We start from the raw sequence: 20,417 nt of genomic DNA, 5'->3' as shown, positions 1-20,417 counted from the left end.
TTTTGAGCCGCTTTCTTTTTGGGGAAGAAGAGGCCAGACACTTTTCATTTATGGTTGAAGCTTATACTTTGGGTGGATCTGATCATGTGATTCTTAAGTCAAAATGCAGAGTGCTACAAAAATGCCAGTCAGGGGGCAGCATCCACATGGAGATACTGGAGGCTGTCAGAAGAAGTGGTCCCAGAAGAATGGAGGGTGAGGGTGGCCTCTGGACTTTAAGCTGCTCTGAGACCCTTTTTGTTTGTAGCTGTCTGGATTAGCAGAGACACATTCTCCTTGCTTCCCAGAGAAGAAATGCCTCCCTCAGAAGCAGGGTTTCCCAACCTCACCACTATTGATATTTTGACATAAATATTTGTTGTGGGAAATTGTCCTGTGCCTTGAAGGGTGTTTAACAGTGTAGTGGGTTGAAAAGCATCCCTGAAAATTCAGGTCCATCTGGAACCTCAGAATGTGACCTTGTTTGAAATAAGGATCTTTGTAGATGTAAATAGTTAAGGATCTTGTGATGAAATCATCTTCGATTTAGGGTTGACCCTGAATCTAATGACTAGTGTCCTTATAGAAAGAGGAGAGGTCACACAAGACCCAGGGAAGAAGGTCATGTGAAGATGGAGAAGGAGATTGGCGTGATAGAGCTACATGGCAAGGAATGCCAAGGATTGCTGGGAGCCATCAGAAGCTAGGAAGGATTCTTCCCTAGAGCCTTTGGAGGGAGTGTAGCCTTGCCAACACCTTGATTTTTGACTTCTAGCTTCCAAAATTGTGAGACAACAAATTGCTGTTGTCTTAAGCCATTTGTTTGTGGTGTCTTGTTATGGCAGCCTTGGGAAACTAATATTGCATACAAGCACTGTCTCTGGCTTCTATCCTCTAGAAGTCAAGAGTACCCTGCTCAGTTATAACAAACAAAAATGTCTCCAGACATTGCAGAATGTCGCCTGGTTGAGGGAACAAAATAGTCCCCTCTCTACCCCTTGTTGAGAACCACTGTTCTAATGGGGCAAAAATGATGAGAGGACTGAGCAAAGTGGGATGAACCTGGGTTTAAATTTCAGCCCCACCCAGAAGAGCTACGTGACCTTGTGAAAGTTGCTAAACATGTCTGAACCTCAGTCTCCGCATGAGTAAAATGGGAGTTAAAAAGGTACTTGGGGGACTTCCTTGGCGGTCCAGTGGCTAGTTTTCATTTTTTTCATTTTTCAAAGCATTCTCTTGTTGCTTTATAATCGTGATAGCTGCTTTATTTAATTTCCCTTCTCTCGGGAATTCCCTGGTGGTTCAGTGTTTAGGGCTCCTTGCTTCCACTGCAGGGGGCACGGGGTCACGCTGAGGCAATGAGGGAATATGTCGAACGTGCTTAGCACAGCGTCCAGCCCTTAGCGAACGCTCAATAAACAGTGACTGAAAGAGTAATTGTTGTGTTTTTATTAAGCAATACTAATATTACCTAATGGGTAATAAATATATTAAGAAATAGCAATGGCAGTGATCATTATCATTATTATTTACCATTTGCAAGCTGAGTCAGTTTTTCTCAACAAAATCTACTATGGACTGATGAGAAACCCAGGCAGTGGCTCTTAAAGGTGGAGGAGGTGCTGGGTTTCCCAACTTGGCATCCTAGTTTCCAAACTCCTTCTTTCTCTTACTCTACCCCACTTGAGCCCGAGAGGAAGCGTGCAAGATGCACAGGGCAGTCACTTAAGATGTGTCATCCTCATTTCACAGAGGTAGAAATTGAGGGGCAAAAGCATTGAGTGACTTATCCAAGTCAAGAGGCCAGTAGCCAAGTCAGGGCTGGAACTCTGGGCCACTAAAACACTCTGCTCCTTGCTCTCCCACCTCTAAGGCACCCTTTCCCCCACTTCTTTTAGATACCTGGCACTACCTCCCTGGGCCTATCCAATTTTATGACTTGGTAGTTTCAACAGAACCCAGCTCATGGTGGGCAGGACTGGATACATAGTCAAGTATTCTGTCTCTACCAGGGTCTAGTAACAGGCCAGAAGCTGTTTCTTAGAAGGTGTGAAAATTCCTGCCGTGGATTGCATGGTCGGTCTTGTTTCAAAATCTCAGGTCCTGCACAGTTATTCTCCCACTGGATCCTGCTTGAAGCTTCACGCTTTTCCCACCACTAATAGCTCCAACACCGTAAGGCCTGCTGTATCACATAGCCCAACTGACAGGGCTGTTGGCCCCATAGCCAGACCTGCTGCAGAGCCGTTTCTTGCTCTGAGCCCTCTTGGGGCCGGCACCCATTTGTACCACGTGGTATATGAGCATATTAAGCATTGCTCCCTAAGCCCATCCCAAGAGGCCTACCAGCAGAGAGAAGGTGGTGGCAGGGCTCAGTCTCTCTGCTATCCTCCCTAGTAAGTCCACTCTGGCCCTAAAATTGTGCGTCCTAAGCAGCAAAATGAAAGTCCTTCTTTGGACTTCAGTGACTATGTGTTGATGCTAACACACATCTCTTGTGGGGTGGTGGGGGTCAGGGAGTGGCTGACCCTCATTCTAAGCATTTTATCACAGCTTGCTTTCTAATCACATCCAGGCCCACCCTCCCTCAAAGAAGTCTGCCCATCCTACCCTCTGTCCTCTTCCATCCTGTTGGGAGCAGACAGACTGCAACCCTGCTGCCTGGCAGATCCTTGTCTGGAGGCACATGGGTGTAGGAGTCAACAGCATGGACTTGAGTTTAGCTGGAGGGTGACTCCATTCCTGGGTGGCCACTCATCTAAGCTACTATATTCCTCAGTTTCCTGATCTGTAAGAGGAAGACAACGGTACCGATTTCATAAGACTGTTTTGAGAATTAAATGAGTTAATGACTATAAAACGGTGTGAGGCACAACGCTTGCCACCATCATTACTCCAGGTTGCAACAGCTGGTTTAGGGGCTATCTCCTCATTTAACTAGAAGCCCCTTGAGGGTCAGAATGGTCTGCTCCATACATTACCCCAGGATACTCAGGACATAATACATTATCACTACTTAGAAATGTCTCTTGAATTTATACCCATTTAATAATCAGCCAAGTTTTTTCCTTCCAGGAATGCAGGTTATTAGTATCCGAGAGAAACTACAGTGAATATGTATGAGGTGCCAGGTGGCGAACAGAGTAGAGACCTCACAGTGAGGTGCAAGAAGCAGGACACTCCGACAAATCAAATGAACTTTCTGGGTCTTAGTTTCCCAGTTTGGAAAAAGAGAAGAATAGATACTATTACAAGGTTGCTGCAAGGATTTTCATAAACCATGCTTAACACGGTGCCAAGGGCATAGTAAGTGCTGAGCAAACAGTAGCTGTTATTATCATCATTTTAAGAATTATTGTTGAAAAAGTGAACAGTGAATGCACTTACGTGTCTAGCCAAGGCCGGTAACCTCGCGCTGGTCAGCGCGGCGCTGGGCGGGAGCGCTGGGCGGGAGCGCTGGGCGGGAGCGCTGGGCGGGAGCGCTGGGCGGGGCCTCCGAAGCCCCGCCCCTCCACGCACGCGTCGGGTCGCCGTGGCAACGCACTGCTAGGTCGCAGCCAGAGTGACGCGTGGCCGCTCGCTCCACGGCGCTCTCGGCCACACTCGGCATTAACAAGGGGCTTTGACGAGGGTGGCTTCGGCAGTGATGACGGACGAGGACTCTCAGACTACTGCCAGCGAGGCGCAAGCCCAGGATGAGAGCGAGCTGCCTGTTACCCAGCTGTGTGGGCTGGTGGAAGAGCTCAGGTACCAGCCTGTCGGCTTCTGGGGGCGGTCCCTCCTCAGCGTGTGGGCCCGGAGCGTGGTCCAGCACCGAATGCTCCTAGCCCGCATTGAACATTGAGGAAACTGAGACCCCCAAAGTGGGGAAGGCGCTTACCTTTGCTCTTTATTCCCGTGTTTCCACTGCCATGGCGCTATCAAGCCACTGATGGAGCCAAAAAAAGAAGGTGGTGCGAAGCCCAGAGGGTAATTGGTGAAGCCAGAGCTTCAGCCTGGTGGGTCTGTCTGGTGCCACACTGTGTGCTTAGCCGCTCCTCTACTGTGCGGCGGCAGCTTGGACCAGGTGACCTCTAAGCCCCTTTCCAATGCTAAGATTCTATGCTAAAATTAATGTGGCAGCAGATAGAAAGGAGGCTATTGAGATGTTTTTAGTATGAAACAACTTATATCTGAACCTGAGTATAAGCATGGAGGTGGACAGCAAAGAAGGACTAGCTCAATATTCTGTATTTTTAGCAGTCTGTTTTAGTATCTACTATAGCAAGTAAATTGGATGTCAAGATTCCATGATGTAGTTGAGGTTAATTGTACAACTTACTGGTCTCACACAGAATATCCTGGCCTGGCAGCTGAATAGGTGTTACTTCAATATATTTATAAATAGTTTAGGTCAGAATTGAGGTATTATTGCTAAAATAGCTACAATCTTTTGAGTGCTTATTATGTGCCAAGTATTTTGCATATATTACCTTATAGAATGGCCCATAACCCTAGAAAGTTGGTGAGGAAACAGACACAAAAGTTAAGTCACTTTCCTACAGTCACACAACTAGTCAGTGGTAGTGCTAAGATTAAGACTCGGGTGTAACTCCCCAGCCTACATTGGGAACATGACATATGCTGAAAAAGAAAGATGCTTTGATATATTGGGCTTTTCTGTTGATCCTTTCCCACTAATCTTAAAATTCAGCCAAACAGAGTTTTCAGCTCAATAAACAGATATTCAGCTCAATAATGTATGCAAATATCAGAGCTGTTCTCTCTCATATATACATTTACATACATATGTGTGTATTATACACACTCATATTAGAGCATACATGTACGTTACATAAATTAAAAGGGTCATAATCTTGGCATATACAGAATAAGCTAGGTTTATTATCTCTAGTTGTTTAAAAACCATCTATTCAAAGCTTTTCCACCATTTATAATAGACTTCTAGTGGATGCTTCATCCATTGCGTGCTGGAAATGAAAGAGGCAAGAAATATAAACTAAAGGAAAAACCTCTGAAGATTGTGGATGTGTGTAATTTCAAGAATTCAGCAGTAATTCAGAAGGAAACTCACAAATGGGTTAGAAGATACTTGAAGAAGAAACTTGTAGCAATTTAAAATATATAGGCATGTCTCACTTTATTGCATTTTGCTTTACTGCACTTTGCAGATATTGTGTTTTTTACAAAATGAAGGTTTGTGGCATCCCTGCATTGAGCAAGTCTATTGATGCCGCTTTTTCCAACAGCATTTGCTCACTTCGTGTCTCTGTCACATTTTGGTAATTCTTGCAATATTTCAAACTTTTTCATTATTATTATATTTGCTATGGTGATTTGTGATCAGTGATTTTTGATGTTACCATTGCAAAACGATTATGACTCACTGAAGGCTCAGATGATGGTTAGCATTTTCTTAGCAATAAAGTTCTCAAAGTAAGGTATATATATATTTTTAGACATAATGCTATTGCACACTTGGTAGACTACAGTATAATATAAACATAACTTTATATGCACTGGAAAACCAAAAAATTTATATGACTCACTTTATTGCAATATGTGCTTTGTTGAGGTGGTCTGGAACTGAACCTGGAATATCCCTAAAGTATGCCTGTAATCCCAGTGCTCTGAATTTTGTGGCTCATTAGATGTATTTTAAAAATATATAGAATACTTAAATTGCATTTACTGTGTGCCAGACACTGACCCAAAGTCTTTGCATTTCTTATCACAACCCTCGATGATAGGTGCTGTTATTATTCCCATTTTACAGATGAGGAAAGTGAGGCACCAAGAGGTTAAATATCTTGCAAAAGGTCATACAAAGCTAGTAAGTGTTAAATACTAGTTATCTGGGGTTTAAACTCCTATTGGTGGAACTTACTTAGGCACCTTCTGTCTTGCAGCCACGGAAACTCTGCTCTCAAAACTGAGACAGAGATGTTTGAAAAATATTACAATAAATTGGAGCCCAGGGACCAGCGACCTTCACAATTATCAGAAATTAGAATGTCAGGAGCAGAAATTGCACAGGTACACAAGAGAGATCTAAGAATTCTTTTATTCTGTTTGTCCCTTTAGATGCAAGTGGTGTTTGTTGTCCATTTTTGGTGTTCCCTCTTGGCCAAGTGGCATACGACTTTCTCACTGTTCTACTTTTGATTCTTCCTTCCCCTTCAAGGTTTCTCTTTCAAATGAGTATGAAGGGAATCAGATTCAACTCACAGTGGATTGACCCTCACAGAATATCTTAGTTAATTTGAAATAACTCCCTTCATTCTGGGGACCCAAACGTGTACAAGGCCTGGCCAGCCACATACAGGAGTGAAGATGGGCCTGGTGTGGGCACTGGAGAGTTCCTCCCTCATCTAAAAGGGCCAGCCAGACAACCTGGTATTGCCAGAGCAGCTGATTTTTCAAGAGAAGCTGGAAATCTGGATTATTTTGGTAGAAACCTCTGATTTTCAAATGTGGGTAATTAATTTCTTTTTAATTTAAAACTGTGTATAGGTCTATTTTTTTGAGGGCCAAACAATGTCATCTTCAGGTCCACACATTCCCTGGGCCACCTGCTTTTGCCCTTTGGCTTCAATGCCTAGGAAATCCAAAATTTTTGTCTTTTTGGTTTTTGCTGAACACCGTGGCCCCCGATGCAGTTTCTCTTCTGTGTTCAGTTTGGGCAGCACTGAGCTCCAGGTTTTCTCTGACACTGACTTGAGTGCTAGTCTATAGCAGGTTCATGGTTTTCCCACCCTCAAGACACTTTCCCTTATTTATTTTCAGTTCATTGTCAAGCATAGGCCTTTGAAGTATTTGGCACGGTGCCTTAGGTTGACTTGTGAAATGAACATCACCTCAGGCCTAATATCTAGAATCCTTTCACATTGAATTGGTTCTCTCTGGATGTCATTCAGAGCGATTTCTAGCAGGCCTGAGTGGTCGTTTCGATGCCCACCTTAGGCTGCTTTATTGCCAATTCCTATTTGACAATGGCTTTGTTTTTCTTGTGTTACAGTTACGAGGCAGGCGTAGATCCAAATCCCGCGTAAGTATGGAACGTGTAACAGGCCTCAGCGTGGACCAAAAATTGAAGCTTGTGCAAAAAGAGCTGGACGACACAAAGAGTGAAATAAGGCACATAAGGGCAAATGCCGAGAGGGACCTGCAGCATCACGAGGTATACCTTCCTATAGGCTGTCCTCCCTGGGCTCCCCGTTTCCGCCTCAGCAAGAAGTACCTATAGTATGTTCATACAACTGTTGGTGCTTTGAGAGAAACACAAGTAGGGTAAGATAAATTGAGGACCTACCTTTAAGGAACTTACCACCTGCTTGAGGAGATATCAAATTTTAAACTCTTTAAGATGAAAAATTTCAAAATACACAAATGTAGAGAAGCTAGCACAGCGAACCCTTATGTATTCAACACCCACACGTAACAGTCATAAATGCATGGCCACTCTTGTTCCCTCCGTATCCCTACCAACTTCCCCCTCGTAATAGGCCACTGGGCTATTATGAAGTGAATCTTAAACATATATTTATCTGTAAATATTTCAATATATGTCTCTAAGATATGGATTCTTTTAAAAAAAAACCCATAACCATAATTACCATAAATGCCCTTAAAATTTATAATAATTTCTTAATAATAAAATGGGCTGGAGGTTTAAGTCAGTGAGTTGGGTGAAAAATCCCTTGTCACCCTCCATATGCAGCATCCATGACCATGGTTCATGTCTTGTTGGAGGCCACTGCAATCAGTTTTCCTCCAGAGAAGAAACATCGCTGTTAACTTCATTGCCCATGGGATGAAGTTGTTGGCTTGCATTTGGTAGCCATGTTGTATGAAAAATAGATATTTCTGTTCTATTTCTAACTTTTTCCATTTCTAAATGGAGGCACGCACAGAATCACACTCATTTCCTTGAAAGAGATGGATCAGTGGACTCATGTCTCCATTGATAGAATCATCTGTACTGCATAAACCTATCCTTCTTTCCCTCTCTCCCTCTCTCCCTCCCTCCTGCCCTTTCCCCTCTCTTCTTCTTTCTCTTTCCAAACATGCATCGTTGAATTCTAACATGTTAAAGGAGGTCAGGATGTGGTAGCTTTGTCCTGCCATGCTAGACCGTGTGATTAAACATCACGATGTGGGCTAGAGTGGTCAGAGAAGACTGTGTTGAGGAGGTGGGGCTGGACATAGGACTTGGCATGGCCTTGAAGAATGGTGGCATTTGTTTAAGGAATAGGAAGACAAGGGCACCCTAGGTAAGGTGAATGACATGAACAAGGAAGTGGAGGTAGGAATGAACATGGCAAGTTAGGACCTTGAGGAGGCTGGTGTGATTAGAGAAGAGGGTGCTTTGGGGGCTATGGTAGGAAATCAGGTCGAGTAGGGCTGTGAGACCTTGAAAGCCAAGCAGAGGGGCTTCTCTCTGATGTCTTAGAAATCAGGACCCCAGTGAGGATAACTGAGCAGAAGAGCGATGCATAGGAAGTAGCATTTAATGTGGATGGATGTTCTGGCCTGTGAAGATGATGGGAAGGGAGGAGGCTGGGGCCAGACGCCAGCCGGAGAAGGAAGATGCTTTTGCTTCTTGGTGCCCAGTGAAAAAGCCTGAACAAAGATGATTTGCTCTGCAGCTACTCATTTCATTCTTTAAAATAATGTATGTGTGTTTGTGTTTTCTTATTTAAAGACTATCTCTGTTGTAGCAAAATTTAAACATACAGGTAAGCTAAAAGAGGAACATTTGAAAACATCCACAGTCTTACCACCTAAGACTTGTATTTGGCTCTTGTATTTTTCTCCTAGAATTTATATTATTTTCTATGTGTGTATGAATTTCTTTATAAAAAGGTATCATATTATTTTATAAACCATACTTTTCACTTAATAATATCTTTCCATATCAATACATAGATTCATTTATAGCATCTTTTTTAAAATTACAGAGTGCTTCTTTGCCTCCCCACTAATCCATCTTTCCAGATATGACTGTGGTTAATGTTTTGGCATATAGCCTTCCAGATATTTTATATATATGTGATATTATATTAATGTTATAATTTTTAATGGATAAATAATGTTTCAGATATGGAAATACATATTTCTGGAGATACTCAAGGCCCTGTTTTTTTTGTTTTTTGTTTTTTTAAATCTACCCTCATCACCTCTTTTTTTTTTTTTTTTAATTTATTTATGTTTGGCTGCGTTGGGTCTTCGTTGCTGCTCGTGGGCTTTCTCTAGTTGCGGTGAGCGGGAGCTACTCTTCGTTGTGGTGCGCGGGCTTCTCATTGCGGTGGCTTCTCCTGTTGCAGAGCATGGGCTCTAGGTGTGCGGGCTTCAGTAGTTGTGGCACGAGGGCTCAGTAGTTGTGGCTCGCAGGCTCTAGAGCCCAGGCTCAGTAGTTGTGGCACATGGGCTTAGTCGCTCCGCGGCATGTGGGATCTTCCCGAGCCAGGGCTCGAACCCGTGTCCCCTGCATTGTCAGGCAGATTCTTAACCACTGCACCAGCAGGGAAGTCCCAAGGCCCTGTTTTTGTTTTTTCTTCCCCTTTATATCGAGACTATAACTTTTTTGAGGCATGCTTTTAAATAATAATATTCGTATTGTCCAATTTGTATCTTAAGGATATATTTCTAAGACTAAGAAGAAACGTTATGCATTGGGACACAAATAGGTCACCCAATATGTGTAGGTTTCCTTAGACGGCTATATCCTTGAGAAATTTTGTAAACTGTTCTCTCTTTGTGCTGGCTCCCCCAGGCTATCGTTGAGGAAGCTGAAATTCGGTGGACCGAAGTTCAGAGAGAAGTGCATGAGTTTGAAAAAGATATTCTAAAGACCATATCCAAGAAGAAAGGGAGTATTTTGGCCACTCAGAAAGTGATGAAGTACATTGAGGACATGAACCGCCGGAGGGTGAGTGGGCAGGAGGTTAGAGCTTAGAAGGGGAAATAGATTCATAGAACGATGACACAGAAGTGGCCCACGTGAGGCAGCCCCACTCCATTTGGTCCACTGTAAACGCTGCCCACATATGCGGATTTTTTGTGTCCCTCACAGCATGTGTGTCTTAAAATGCAAGTTTATCAAGTCTAAAATCAGTCAGGCAGGATGAATATTCATAGTATCTCAGACCGTATGTAAGTCCCCTACATAGGAACCTTCAAGTTGCGAACTGTCAAAGATGTGAACGTGCGTTATAAACCTACAGTACAGTACTATACAGCTGATTGTGTTGGTTGGGTACCTAGGCTAACTTTGTTGGACGTACAACCAGATTGGACTTACGACCACGCTCTCGGAATGGAACTCGTTCGTATGTAGGCGACTTACTGTATTTTGCTGTTTGTTTCAAGATCTGATGTTATCTTGAGAAAGGTGTGAGTCTATCTAGTCAGGTGACTACATGGCATGCGACAAGTAAATCTTAATTTCTTTGAGTTCCATTATTGTAAGAATGAGACATAAAATGCTCCTTCTTTTCCAAAGGTTTTGTAGCATATCAAACTTTGGATCCTGGAGATAGGTAGAGTCACTAACTGTAACATGCTATATGTAATAAAAATTATGTAAATTACCAAGAGAATAATAGACCAAAGAATCATAAATCATTTTGTCAGTAAAGGCCCCTATACCTAAAGATATACCCAAGTTATCTTGAATTTAAAATCAATAGAAAATTTGTATGGAGCAGACCCAGTTTCCTCTGCTTTTTGGTCATGAGTAAAATACCATAGCAACACCAGCTTGAGTAGCCATAAAAGACTTAAAAAAAGGTGACTGAATGTTAGGGCTCAAGGTTTAGTTTTGCAGCCCCAGACCTGCCAACTTTTCAAGCCAACAGGGAAGAAGAAGAGCAATGGATTAAAATTTGCTTTTATTTTTCAGGATAATATGAAGGATAAATTATGTTTGAAAAATGCCTCTCTCAAAGTCCAGAGGAAAAAGATGCTTTTACAATTGAGGCAGGTATGTGGCTTTGTCTTTCTTTTTTTTAAGGTTACTGTGGTGGGTAGAACAACGTCTTCCCAAAGATGTCCACGTCCTAATTCCTGGAGTCTGTGAGTATGTTACCTTACGTGGCATAAAGATGGTGCAGGTGTGATTAAGTCAAGGATCTTGAGATGGGGAGTTTATTGTAGATTATCTGAGTGGGTCCAATGTAATCACAAGGGTCCTGATGAGAGGGAGGCAGGAGAATGAGAGTCAGAGAAGATTTGGTAATGGAAGCAGAGGTCAGAGTGATGCACTTTTAAGACAGAGGAAGGGATTGTGAACAAAGGATGCAGGCTACCTGCAGAAGCTGGAAAGGGCAAGGAAACAGATTCTCCTCTTGAGCCTCCAGAAGAAATGCAGCCCTGCCAACACCTTGATCTTAGTCCAAAGAACCATTTCAGACTTCTGACCTCATGAGCTATAAGATAATACATTTATGTTGTTTTAAACCCTTGAATTTGTGGTCATTTGTTACAGCAGCAACAGGAAACTAATACAGTTTCTGTGCTGGCAAATCTGTAGATGGAGTTGGCTTGAATTTAAAAGACCCTCATGACATACTTATTGACCCTTTTGGGGAATGTGGCCGGGTGGCACAGTTAGTAGTATGCCTTGGTAAGTCTTTGAACAGCTGACCTTAAAGGCTCCTGATTAAAGGCGGTAAGGCAGACATGGCACAGGGCCTCTAGAAAGTGGTTACATAGCTCCATCCTCTTTTAGCTCAATATTTTTGTTATTAATTCATTATATGGGTGCTGATGGCATGTGCATCAGAGGTGGCCACTGTCAGTGACACAGAGTTGGGCAGGAGAATTAAGATGTCTGGGAGTTACTGCTTGATTGACTTGGGATCCCAAAGGCTCAACAGGCTGGGACAACTTTAACACACGAGGTGACTAAGGACAAACGTAAGGTCCTCCACTTTGATCCTCCCAAATATCTGCACAGGTGCTGGGTGACTTAGTCATGGAGAAGCTGATAAAGTCCGCTCAGCTGGGGGCAGTGCTGCAGCCTAGGCTGCACTCCACGGTGCCCTCCAGGAAAGAGTGGTCTCACTGCACTCTGTTCTGAGTAGCCCACCTGGAGCACTGTGTCTCAGGGAGAGTGCCACACGTGAAAGAATCTGTAAACTAGAGTCCACGTAGGAGAGGGAATGGAGAGCAAGGGGAGAGAAAGCACGTCAGAGGACCTGCAACTGATGGGGCCAAGGAGGAGGAGCCCACAAGAGCCATGGCTGCTGTCTCCGAGTGCTCTGGTCGCTGCGGGGAAGAGAACATACTGCTTGGGAGGGCCCCCAGGGTGGAGCTGGGTTGGGGTGAAAGTGTCAGCCAAGGAGAGTTGAGTTCAGCGTAAGAAAGAACGTGGCCCCAGCTGAGCTGCCTCCTGATACTGAGTTCCTAGTTCTCTGGACTTCATGCAAGCTCAGGCATCCTGAAGCGTGAGAGGGGAAGCAGATGGATGACCTTTAACCTGAAAGCCATTGCTACACAGAGATGACACTGATGTGGTCCTGCCCTCGCAGGCTCGCAGGCTAGCAGGGAGTGGTGATGGTGAGAAAAGGCATGGATGCATAACTGCCATACAGAGGAAACAGTGGCAGGGACCAGGAGCCACAGCCTCAGGAGGCTGCGTGGAGGGAGGGGTTGCCCTCTGGTGTGGAAGATGGGCTGGGAGCATTTGAGCTAGAGGGTGGGTCAGTTGGGGCTTAAGGAAATTGTTCTGTTGTTTCGGGGAAAAGGGAAGAAGATGCCTTCTAGGAGGTAGTACAGCATGAGTAGCACATGGGGATGGGGAACAGACCTGAGTTTGGCTCTTGTGTACCACAAATGTAAGATGGCACAGACCTGGTGGGGCAGGTAAGGTGGGACCAGGGCTGGGGAGTGAACCCGGTGCACTGATACACCCCCCGTGCAGAAGTGTCATGGGATCAAAGGAAGGACGTTTATGGGCTGCTTGTCCTGGGTTTTCCAGGTTAAAAACAACTTTTAAATGGCCTTTCTTCCTACACAGCCCTGTTTAGGCACCACTTCCTGGGGAAAGCCTCCCTGACCCAGCCTTCCATTCTCTTCTGGGCTGGCTGAGGGGCTTCTGTTTGCCCTCTGCCCCTGTGTGTCCCACTACACCACGCTATGACCTGTCTGTGAACTGTCATTGAGTATGGGAGTATCATATTTACTCAGATCTCTATCCCTGGACCTAACACCATGCCTGGCACCAAGCAGATCCCCAATCCAAGTTTGTTGAATGACTGAATGATGACTGACTTCCAAAAGCTCACTAGGAATTGCAAGGTGCGAGCCATACATTCAGAAGTCACAACCTCACATCGTTTCCTCTCTCTGAGCTGTAGAAGGAAGAGGTGGGAGAGGCCCTCCACGATGTTGACTTTCAGCAGCTGAAGATCGAGAATGCTCAGTTTTTAAAGACAATTGAAGCAAGGAATCAAGAACTGATCCAGCTGAAGCTGGTATCCAGAAACACCCTGCGGATCCTTAACGCGTACAAAGTAAGGTCCGCGCTGGTCCTCCGGGCTTCCTGTGCCTACCTTTCCAGCCACAGAGAGGTATTAGGGCACCACTGTTGTTTCACTGAGAGCCTAGGCGTCCTTCATTCCCCTGTTGCTCTCTGATTTCTCCCGACGAAGCCATGTCTCCTAAAATACTCCGGATGTCCCCACAATCCTGGCTGCGCATTAGAACCATCCAAGGAGCCTTTTGTTTTTTTAAAGGTTAGACAGACTCTCTAGTCCAACCCTGACCAATTGAATTAGGGGGTGAGGGCCATGCATCTTTTTTTTTTTCCTTAACTCCCAGATGATTTTTATGCACAGTGAGTTTTGATAACCAGCCACATTTAGGGCCCTATTTAATTTAGTGTGTGAAAGCACTTCCTTGCTTAAAACCCTGCAAAGGAAATCATCTTAGCTATAAAGCAGAAATCTACTAAATAATTCCTCATCCACACAGAACCGTTTTTGTAGAGAAAGAGGCACTATTGATAATTAAGCAGAAACTGTGGGTATGAGCATGGCCTGTCCTCGGCAGACCAGGCTGCCTGGAGACCCTGCTGGCAGCTGTCTGATGCAATAGCTAACTGTGGGCCCGTGTATCCTGCCCACTGGTCTGGGAGCTAAGGATGGTTTTTACAGAAGAACATTTGCAACTGATTTGATAGAGGACACTCCCTTTGAAACCCAATTAAGCAAAATTGATTTCTCCCTGAGAAATTTCATTCTCCTCAATAGTAGACCTGCATTCCAAAATATTATACTTGATTATTTTATTTTGAATTTTATCAATAAAACATTTGTGGAAATTTGTTTTCTCTCTTGTTAGTGTAGGTAATTACACAACATGCTCAATTTTGCCCCTTGGCCTGCAAAGCCTAAAATATTTACTATCTGGCCTTTTACAGAGCAAGGTTGCTGACCCCTGGCCTAGTGTCTAGGTGGCAAGAGCGGCCACGGGCTTAGGTAGCTCATAGGTAAGCTTCATTTGGCCCACACAGTGTCATTTAAAAATGTGAATTCGAATGTGTTTAGACTAGGTTTATGTTTGTCCAGCATTTTCCTTTTACAAATGAAAAACCGAAGGCCGAAAGAGGCAGAGTAATTGCCGGATTCAAGCAACATGTTCGTGACAGAGCTTGGACTCCTAGTCCAGTGCGTGTCCCACCTCACCCAACTGCCTTCCCCTGGCATAACGTGTGTACACAAGGCCGTGCTCACATTCTGAAATTCATGTGTCCAACTGGAGAGCCTCGAGGTACGTGGTATGTACCTCGAGGTACATTGGACCTTGATCTTATTCTGAGAAATCAACTGAGTGGCACAGGGCCAGTCTGGTCTTGTGGGGGAAAGCTAGGGCTTTGGAGTGGAGCTACTGGTTTATAAAATGCAACAGCTAGGTCCAGGGCTTGCGCTGCTTAGGACATCTAAATGCACAGTGCCTGTTGATTGTGACACCCAAGCAGCGGCAACACAGGCCACGGTGGGCAGAATGGGAGCCATTCCGGTCAGAATCCCAGGGGCCAGCATGCCTGTAGGCCTGTTTAGAATAATAGCAAGCAGATGGTGGAGCTGGGACGAGATGCCTGCTGGAGTCCTAAGGTGACACAGCGAGGGGCTGAGAGAGAAGCAGGCTCACTTTTCCGTGTCTCAGTTCTCAGGCCTCCTGGGGGAAACGGGGCCCAACAACTGTGGGTTGTAGAGTCCGGCCTCACCTGGGTTTGAATGGGGACTCTACTGGGGACTATGGGCCGATGCGTCGCCTCTCAGAAGCAAGTTTTTGTGACTTACCACCAGGACAGACCTCTGGCTGGTCTGTGATGTGTCCCTGGCGCTGAGGACAGGGCCTGGCCAAAGCAGGTGCTCAGCATGTATTGTCAAAAACTGCTAAAAATTCAGGTGTATGTTTAGGGGATGGAAGGGTGGCAGGAGGGATCACTTTCATATAAATGTCAAACACCCAAGTATAAGACCTCATTAAAAATATATAGAATAATTTTCCTCTATTGCCAAATGTACTGAGTACTTACGGTATGCCAGGCACACGGCTAAGTGCTGAGGGTACAGCTGTGAAGGAGACAGACATGGTCTCTTCTCTTCTATGAGTTTTATGAGTGGGTCTCAGTCAATCCTTTTTCTCTGCTATGCCTTCAAGCCCTGCCTGATGGAGGCTGATAGAATATAAGCACGTGACTACAGCCTTGAGGTGTCGCTCTTAACTGACTGTAAACTAGTGATCCGTGTATAAACTAGTGATGCCTTGTGTTAGATAGAATTCCAAGATGTCCCCCAAGACTCCCCGCCCCCTGGTGTATTCCCCCTGCACAATGCCCAGGGCTCTGGATACGACGGATTCTGTTATTAGGTTCCATTCTGCTCTATGATTAGATTAGATTAGAGGGCACCCTTGACCTTGAGATGAGGATATTATCCCAGTGGGTCTGACCTAATCACATGAGCCCTTTGAAAGTAGACAGTTTTCTCTGGATGAGGAAGGCAGAGATTTGAAGTATGAAGGGAATTCTCTGGATGAAAACTTCTCCATTGCCGGCTCGAAGATAGAGGGACCACATGGAAGGGGTCTGAGGGCGGCCTGCAGGAGCCGAGGGCCACCTCCTGCTGACAGCCAGAAAGAAAATGGAGAGCTCGGTCTTACAACTTCAAGGAAATGCTTCCCACCAACAACCTGTGAGCTTGGCAAGGACCCCAGGTCCAGATAAGACCCAGCCCTGGCCCACACGGTGGGTCGCTCCCTGGGCAGAGAATCCAGCCACACTGTGCTTCGACTTCTGATCTATAGAAACTGTGAGATAATAAATGTGTGTTACCTTAAGCCACAAAATTTGTGATAATTCGTTCCACAGCAACAGAAAGCTAACATGCCTTTTCAGAAGTAGCTGCCTCAATGACCATCATCCGGCTCAGGATCCCAAATTACTCCATTACACCTCCTTGAAGGCCCCGCCCCAGCAGAGCCAGGGGCTGCCTCGAGCTTCCATTCTTTCCTGCCCTGTGTCTCTGTCTCTCTAAGTTGTTGGGTGAATGACTGTTTTCCCTCTGCTCTCCTTTTCTCCCACCTGACTGGCTGGTGTGCAGTGAAGACCTGTCCTGCCTTCCCTTCCCCACAGCTGACCCCCTCTGCCTGGCCTCTTATCCACTTTTGCTTTCCTCAGAAGAGCAACTTCATGCAAGATGTGGAACAGGAAATGAGCCTTAAAGAAGGGATTGGAGAGGAGAGGAATGGGGAGGGAGGTGGCCCCAGGTGCTCTAAGTTCCCCCAGGCAGGTGGCTCCAGGCTTCTCTGCCGGGTCTAAGATTTGATACCTTCGGGCATTGCCCCAGTACCCTCCTTTCCCCGGCTCCTTTTGGACCCTCCTCTCCCAAGGCTCTTTCCTTAGCTTGAAACGTTCTTCCCACCCCTCTTACCTAGACATAGTTGACTTCACCTCTCTTTTTCCAGCATCCCTTCCCACAGGGAAACCTTCGGGACCAGTGCCCATGCACTCTTGGTGCTTGGCACAGTTGCATTTTGGCATTTCTTCTTGTACCTCCGTCAGGGCTGTGAGCCGGCCTCTTGGTGGCCAGGCCTAGGTTGTTTTGCCGACCAGTGCCTGGGTAGGTTCTCAGGGTTTGTTGGCCAGCCCCCTGGAGTCACTGGCTTCTGTCCCTCAGCCCCCTCCTCCTCAGCCAAGCAGAGCACATCCCAACTCCCCCAGGTTGACTCTTCACCATTAGTAGATGGAGGTCCAAAGGGGGCAAACCTAAGAAGCAGGGGCCAGGGAGGAGCTGGTGAGGGGCAGCAGCAAAAGATGCAACAGGAAGCTGTGGAGCAGCTCCTGCAGAAACTCTCCAGCACCAGCATGCCCAGTCCTCATAGGCTTTGGAGACAGTGGTGGAGTCCATGGGCTGTGAAGTCACGCTGCCTGGGATCAAACCTGGCTCCCCCTCGTCTCTGTGACCCTGGGGAAGTTGTTTCACCTCCCTAAAAGTCAGCTCCCTCACCTGTACAGTGGGCTCACAGTAGCATCCACCTCTTCATCCAAGTGAGGTAGTGATGGCGGCCGTCTGCCGTGGGTTCTCCGTGTGTCAGGCACTGTGCTCAACACTTTACCAGGTTTGTCTCCCTTAAGCCTTTCTACAACCCTACAAGGCAACTAGCCCTAGTTAAGAGAGGTTCTCTTAGTAAGTGGTGGGGTGGGATTTGGGCCCAGGTGTATCTGGCTACTTTGCAGGTGAGGACAAGCCTCCCGAGGTCCTCTCCTCCCCTGCCACTTAGACACCAGGATTCTGAAAATCTGGGCAGCCATGAGAAGGGCAGGCCCAAGTTCCTGGTTGGTCCTTCTAGTCTCCTGCTTAATAAAGAGCTGTTTGTATGTCTATCCTTCCTATAGTTCTAAGCAATCATCTTTGCTCAAGACTTGCTGTGTTGTTATATTTCAGAGCAAGCTACACCGAGCCATGGAAGTGTCCGTCGATCTGGACAAAGAGTTCTTGTTGAGAAAAGAGTTACTCGAAAAAGTTGAAAAAGAAACCCTGCAAGTAGAGGAGGTAGGAGAGGGTAAAACATACTGTTTCTGGTGTTTTTCTCCTTCTGTCTGCAAGGGCTCGGGTCAGCGTTCACCACGATCTAGGCCACCTTGGTTTTTGTGTAGAAAAGCCTAGATAATAAAAACCAAAATAGCTCTGGGCCATCAAATGAGAAAGTGGCCCCTGGAGGCTCCAGTCCATGGTGTTGCATTTTACTGCCGGGTTAGAATCTAGTGTCAGAAATCATGAAATCATCTAGAAACTACAGAGTCCAGATGACTCTGTAGTATTCCTTAAGTGACCCATAAGGTACCACATTCAAAGTGTAGTGTATTCAATCTGGCAAAAAAAATGTATGATGCATGTAATAATGTAACTGATATGAGAAAAAGAACACATGGCAAAATATAACTTTCTGTGTAAAGGAGAGAAAGCTCTTTAAACATGGAGCTCTCACTCGGTACGGCAGATGCTCAGATGGCAGACCTGTGACCTCTGTCCCAGGCCCACTCCAGGGCCTGTGGTCACCATGTGAAAATGTGTGGTGTCATCTGAGCTCCCGATATCTGCATTGGGATTGAGTGCTCTCATTATTTTGTTGAACACATAGAGTTGAATTTCCACCAGTTACACGCACCTAGGATATGACTTAAAGGAGACTTTGGGGGCAAGGTGACGGAAAATGAACCCTGGACTTGTATTCAGAAGGCCTGGTATCAGGTTTGTGTTGCCAGTCTCTAGCCTTGAGCAAGCCTTTGAATTAGACAGAACTGTTTCCACGTCTGTGAAAAAGACATCACAGCCCTTGTTGCAGTAATCAGATAGGACGATGCTTTGTCAACCTCTTAAAGCCATTATTTCAGTTATTACTATCATTGCCTTGAATGAGCCTGAAGTGTCCCCAGCAGCATGTGTGGCCCCAAACCTGCCTACAATGGCCAAAAAGCCGCAGGATTACTACATCTGACTCAGTTTTGCCATGGCATCCACATCATATCTTTGAAGGAGAACCAGTACCCTTTGCAAAAAAGTCGGTCTCGCTGCAGAGTGGCCGGTAACAAAGGTGAAGCAAAAGTCTGTGTGCTCTCTCCATGCAGAATTCCTGTGGTATTTCTTTGTTTGGGATGATATTTATTAGATTACAAGTAAAACATGAAATCAATTTTTAAAAGCCCAGCATTCACTACTTAGTATATTTTCATTTTCTTAACTTTTTAAAAAACAGCTCTGTTGGGATATAATTCATATATGAAATAATTTACCAATTTAAAGTGTACATTTGAGTGGTTTATAGTATATTCAGAGTTGTGTAACAATCAGCATAATTATTTTAGAACATTTTCGTCACCTCAGAAAGAAACCCCGGACCAATTAGAAATCCTCCATTTCACCTCACCTCATTCCCACCCTCCAGCCATAGGTGACTACTAATCAGCTTTCTGTCTCTGTGAATTTGCTATTTGTCAACCTTTCATATAAAAGGAATCATACAGTGTGACCCTTTAACTTTAATAATATTTTCAAGATTCATGTTATAGAATGTATCAGTACTTGTTTCTTTATATGGCTGAATAATGTTTCCTTGCATGTACCACGTTTTGTTTAATCCATTCATCAGTTTGATCGATAGTTGTGTTGTTTTTGTTTTTTGGCTATTTTGAATAATGCTGCTGTGAACATTCATGTACAAGTTTTTGTGTGATTATATGTTTTCTTTTCTCTTGGACATATAGCTAACAGTGGAACTGTGGGTTATATATATGGTACCTCTAGGTTTAACATTTACAGAACTGCCAAACTCTTTTGCAAAGTGGCCACACCATTTTACATTCCCATCAAAAATGTACATGTGTCACAAAGTTATTTATTTTATTTAATCCTTATAATAAACTTGAGGCAAGTAACATTTTTATCCCCATTTCATTGTATATATAACTTCAGACACAGAAATCTTAAGTTTACTTTACTTGTTCCAAGTCTCACCTCTATTATGTGCAGATCAGCAATTCAAACCCAGGCTCAGACTCTTAGATCTTAATCACTTGATTTATTCACAGCCATGAATCTGCTATCCTGTAGTCATACATGCATCCCTTCAACAATACTTATGTGCCAAGAATTGCTCTGAATAAAATGATTAAGATTAAAAAAAATGTATGCATGTGACATTCACAGAAAGATAGACAAGATGAAAAGGCAGAAGGTTACATACCAGATGAAGGAACAAGACAGAACCCCAGAAAAACAACTAAATGAAATGGAGATAGGCAATCTTCCAGAAAAAGAACTCAGAATAATGATAGTGAAGATGATCCAGGACCTTGGAAAAAGAACAGAGGCAAAGAAAGAGAAGATGCAAGAAATGTTTAACAAAGATCTAGAAGAATTAAAGAA

General features: G+C 44.7%; 1 protein-coding gene across 3 annotated transcripts in view; it reads left to right on the top strand.

The window, feature by feature from the left end:
• The first annotated feature begins 3,521 nt into the window (after positions 1-3,521).
• The window catches only part of CFAP263 (cilia and flagella associated protein 263), a 34,202-nt gene continuing 17,306 nt past the window's right edge, over positions 3,522-20,417 (top strand). Inside the window, exons 1-7 of one of the 3 annotated variants that reach the window (XM_027119740.1) lie at positions 3,522-3,726; positions 5,889-6,015; positions 6,998-7,159; positions 9,755-9,910; positions 10,883-10,963; positions 13,341-13,496; positions 17,937-18,044. In XM_027119740.1, coding sequence (XP_026975541.1) covers positions 3,626-3,726; positions 5,889-6,015; positions 6,998-7,159; positions 9,755-9,910; positions 10,883-10,963; positions 13,341-13,496; positions 17,937-18,044 — 891 coding nt within the window. In that variant the 5' untranslated portion in view covers positions 3,522-3,625. The remainder of the gene's footprint in view (positions 3,727-5,888; positions 6,016-6,997; positions 7,160-9,754; positions 9,911-10,882; positions 10,964-13,340; positions 13,497-17,936; positions 18,045-20,417) is intronic. The other 2 variants (XM_027119739.1, XM_027119741.1) reach the window with 2 other exon arrangements.

This window comes from Aethalodelphis obliquidens, unplaced genomic scaffold (assembly GCF_003676395.1).
Source record: "Aethalodelphis obliquidens isolate GAN/ISIS:26980383/991018 unplaced genomic scaffold, ASM367639v1 scaffold20, whole genome shotgun sequence".
NCBI classification, from domain to species: Eukaryota; Metazoa; Chordata; class Mammalia; order Artiodactyla; family Delphinidae; genus Aethalodelphis; species Aethalodelphis obliquidens.
Note: the sequence above shows the minus strand (reverse complement) of the source record. Positions and strands in the feature narration are given on the sequence as shown.